This window comes from Dipodomys ordii, unplaced genomic scaffold (genome assembly GCF_000151885.1).
Source record: "Dipodomys ordii isolate 6190 unplaced genomic scaffold, Dord_2.0 Scaffold2564, whole genome shotgun sequence".
NCBI classification, from domain to species: domain Eukaryota; kingdom Metazoa; phylum Chordata; class Mammalia; order Rodentia; family Heteromyidae; genus Dipodomys; species Dipodomys ordii.
In genome coordinates, this window is record NW_012269780.1 from 1 (window position 1) to 4,296 (window position 4,296).

At 44.9% G+C, this 4,296-nt stretch overlaps 1 protein-coding gene across 1 annotated transcript; it reads left to right on the forward strand.

Annotated features, from left to right (window-relative positions):
- Positions 1–924: 924 nt before the first annotated feature.
- Positions 925–3,995, forward strand: LOC106002063 (zinc finger ZZ-type and EF-hand domain-containing protein 1-like). The gene is made up of 5 exons (XM_013036985.1): positions 925–1,123; positions 2,627–2,727; positions 3,306–3,441; positions 3,533–3,892; positions 3,972–3,995. Exons 1-5 carry the CDS (start codon positions 944–946, stop codon positions 3,993–3,995), a joined length of 801 nt encoding a protein of 266 aa, XP_012892439.1. The 5' UTR covers positions 925–943.
- The last annotated feature ends 301 nt before the right edge of the window (positions 3,996–4,296 follow it).

A 4,296-nucleotide genomic window follows, 5' to 3' on the forward strand; every position in this document is an offset into this window, starting at 1 on the left:
TCCCTCAGCTCTTCAGCTCAAGGCGAGCGCTCTACCACTTGAGCTACAGCGCCACTTCCGGTTTTCTGGTGGTTTATTGGAGATAGGAGTCTCACAGTCCCTCCTGCCCGGGCTGGCTTTGAACCGCGATCCTCAGATCTCAGCCTCCTGAGTAGCTAGGATTACAGGCATGAGCCACCAGTGCCCGGCGAGAATATTTTAAATTAAGAGTGTTTCAAATTGGGGACATAACTCAAGTGATAGAAAGCTTGAGGCCTTAGGTTCAAACCTGAATATCACACACACACACACACAGACCATCTTATTTTTATTATGTAAATAATAGAACCACATTGCAGAAAATATAAAAAATAGAAAATTAAGACATCTCAAATTTTACCTACAGACACAGCAACTATTGGCATCTTAGTTATTTCCTTCTAATTTTCTCTGTAATACATTTATAGTACATAATTGAGCATATCATTCAAATAGTCAATCAAGGTTATATGTTAGGCACTTTCAGTAGTTATCATAACCTTTTTACTTCTGATACAAATATGCACCATTTTTTTTTGCATCTGATTCAAAATGGTACACTGATGTCTTTTGATGTAAATGCTTCATTGACCATGTCTTGGAATAAAACTATTTAGTATATTCTTCTTCAAAATTTTGCCAAAATGAGTTTGAAAAGGATGATAATCAGTTTAAATTGTCAGAAAGTTAATAAGTTCCAGAGCCTCTGTAGTTTTTTTATCATTGTTTCTATTACAAGCACAATTGAATATATTTTCCTATATCTATTCATTTTATGTTCTTTCTGTGAATTCTGATGTCTTTAAAAGTAGGCAAAAAATATTTTTTACTCTTAGATGGTTAAAGATCTATATCTTCTATTCACTCACTGAATGCTCACCTCTCTGCCCTGCCTGATTGCCTCCCTCTGTAGATTCTGTCTATCATGCTGTACTCTTCAAAAAAGGAAATCAACGCTCTGGCTGATCACAGAGACCTCGAGCTGGATGAGCGAGGAGACCAAGAGGAAGAGGTGGACAGGCCAATCAGCAGTCCTGGAGAACCAGAGCAAAAAAAGCTAGACCCTCTGGAAGGCCTGGATGAGCCCACCAGAATATGTTTCTTGGTATGTTGGCAAGGCTTCAAAGGAGTGGCTTAGGCCATACTGCACCTTAGCGACAGAATGCTTCTTTCAGTATGATGTTCTGAGGACTCGCCTGTTGAAGATGCAGTCTGTTATGTGCAGAATAGATCCAGAAGAACAGAAAAGCTCCATCACATTTTCGAGTGGTGTACCCAAAAGCTTTCAATACTCACTCCCACACAGTACACATTTAAATGGTCACATAAAATTCTGCATGTAATTTCCAGGGTTTACTAAAACCTTCTTAAGATGCCTCCAGAAATCCCCAAATAACAATCTTACCTTGGTTTCTTGGAAATATTCTCTTGCCTTCCTGGATTAGCTACTGTCATTTGGAATGATGTAAAATGGACAGTGCCTGGACTTTAAAGGATCTAGCTGCATGAAAAGTAGGGTATAGATTAAGAAAAACAAGTAGCATTTTTTTTGGGGGGGGGGTCTGGTCGTGGGACCTGAACTCTGGGCCTAGGTGCTGTCCCTCACCTCTTCAGCTCAAGGCTAGCACTCTACCACTTGAGCCACAGCGCCACTTCCCCACTTCCGGCTTTTTTTCTTTTTGCTTATGTGGTGCTGAGGAATCCAACCCAGGGCCTCATGCATGCAAGGCAAGTGCTCTACCACTGAGCCACCTTCCCAGCGCACAAGAAGCATTTTTTAAAATTAAAAAAAAAAAAAGGCCAGAAAGAGTGACTCCTACTTATAATCGTAGCTACTGGAGGCAGAGATCAGGAGGATCACAATTCAATGTCAACCAAGGCAAAAGTTATGGAGACTGCATCTCGACAAATAAGCTTGGATTGATGGGGTACATCTGTAATCCCAGCTGTGAGGGAGACCAAGATTGAGGATCTGAGGCTGGTCCCAGGCAAAAATACAAGACCATATCTGAAAAATAACTAAAGCAAAAAACTCAGAAGAAAGGACAGCGTTTAAATTTGTGTGCCAGTTGTCAAGCTTGGGTATGAAATGCAGCAGAGAAGCTAATGGAGTACAGTGCAGTGACAGTTGTGGGTTTTTTTGTTTTTTTTGTTTTGTTTTTTGTCAGTTGTGGGGCCTGAACTCTGGGCCTGGGAACTGTCCCTGAGTTCTTCAGCTCAAGGCTAGTGCCCTGCCACTTGACCCATAGCACCACTTCTGGCTTTTTCTGCTTATGTGGTGCTGAGGAATTGAATCCAGGGCCTCTTGCATGCAAGGCAAGCACTGTACCACTGAGCCACCTTCCCAGCCCAACAGTTGTGTTTTGTTGGCACAGAATTTCCTTTGGTATTTCAGTGTTTTATAGTCTCCTTTAAAGTTGTAGTACTACAACTTTTACCAGTAACTTCGTGCCTTCGTGCTTTTCATTTGATAAGCTTTTTCAGAATACCTACCTGATGTACTATCTGTGGCAACTTGAAACTATTTGGTCACTTTTGAGTTCAGATGATAAATAATACATTGAGGCATTTCTAGTTGTTTCTCCTTTGCTTCCTCCCATGCCTTCAGATGGCTCATGATGCCCTCAATGCCCCTCTGCACATCCTCCGGGCCATATATGAACTGCAGATGAAAAAGACCGACTCTTTCTTCTTGGAGGTTCAGAAGAGGTAAGGGACATTGAGACCCAGAAATACCATGGACCAAGGCAGATGCGATCTGTTGTTCTCTCACATAGCAGCCCACAGGCAGGCCACAGTCCACAAGAACATGAACGGCTCTGCTCCATAGAGTGACCCATTAACTGATAATAAGTGCAGTGTTCTTACCTGTGTAGTCATAGCTCACCCTCGTCTCCTGTGGGTTCCAGGCCAGAGGAAGCAAGGGTGGGAGGGAGACCACATTGTTCCTACACTTGCTTGAGGGCAGGTTCTGGAAGTAGGACACAGCCTCCCTCATCTCTTGTTACCCAGAACCTACTGCCTCACATGTCAAGTTACCAGGAGGCTAGGGACTGTGTCTCTTGCTAGGCAATGGTGTCTCCTAAGAGAGAAAGGGAGATTGGACATCCTTTGCCACAAAGGTATACCTGCTATCTGCACACAATGGATGCTCTATTTTTCAAAATACAGTGAGTGATGGTGTCACTGGGTAATAACAGGAAAACAGCTCTGCTAACATTTCTGAAAAGTCTGCAGCTTAAACTTGTTCCACTTTGTGTGCCCACCACTGTGCTCCCTCCCTCCAGGTTTGATGGAGATGAGCTCACCACAGATGAGAGGATCCGCTCTCTGGCGCAAAGGTGGCAGCCCAGTAAGAGTCTGAGACTGGAAGAGCAGAGCGCCAAAGCTGTGGACACAGACATGATCATCTTGCCATGCTTGGTATGTCACCCACCTTGGGAACAAAGTGTCTGCATCCACTCCCACATTGCAAGAAAGGTAGGCCTCTGTAATGCTGGTCTTGACTTTGCAGTCCCGGCCCACATGCTGTGATCATGCCACTGCTGAATTGAATCCTGTGACCCAGAAGCTAATCTCCAGCACAGAGAGTGAGCTTCAGCAGAGCTATGCCAAGCAGCGCCGGAGCAAAAGTGCTGCCCTCCTCCACAAAGAGTTGAACTGCAAGAGTAAGAGGGCTGTCCGCGACTACCTCTTTCGTGTGAATGAGGCCACAGCTGTCCTGTATGCTCGCCATGTGCTGGCCTCCCTTCTTGCTGAGTGGCCCAGGAATGTGCCAGTGAGCGAGGATATCCTGGAACTAAGTGGCCCTGCCCATATGACTTACATTTTGGATATGTTCATGCAGCTGGAAGAAAAGCACCAGTGGGAGAAGGTAGATAAGCAAGGGCTTCTGGCTGTATGGCCCCCTGGTGGTGTGACTATGACTAGGGTGGGGGTTGCTTCTTACACAGATTGGCCTGGAACTGAGCTCATAACCATGCACAACTACTGCTCAAGGAACGTTTACCACTGTGGCCCATGAAACCTGCCTTTGCCTTCTACCTTCACTGTTTCACACCGATAGCAGCCTTAAAGCTCTCTAGCTCTTCTCATAGCCCTGGATGCAAAGTTCAAGGGGCAGCATTAATTAGAAATCCCTGGCATCCTGTCCCCATAATATAAAAAGCTCTCAGTGACAGGCTGGGAAGGTGGCTCAGTGGTAGAGCGCTTGCCTTGCATGCCTGAGGCCCTGGGTTCGATTCCTCAGCACCACATAAGCAAAAAGAAAAAAGCCGG

Bases quoted from the DNA above. Each gene is read 5' to 3' on its own strand.
- LOC106002063 (XM_013036985.1), top strand. From the start codon at position 944: ATGCTGTACTCTTCAAAAAAGGAAATCAACGCTCTGGCTGATCACAGA. The intron at 2,728-3,305 runs GTAAGGGACATT...CCCTCCCTCCAG, and splicing joins TTCTTGGAGGTTCAGAAGAG to GTTTGATGGAGATGAGCTCA. The intron at 3,442-3,532 runs GTATGTCACCCA...TTGACTTTGCAG, and splicing joins TGATCATCTTGCCATGCTTG to TCCCGGCCCACATGCTGTGA.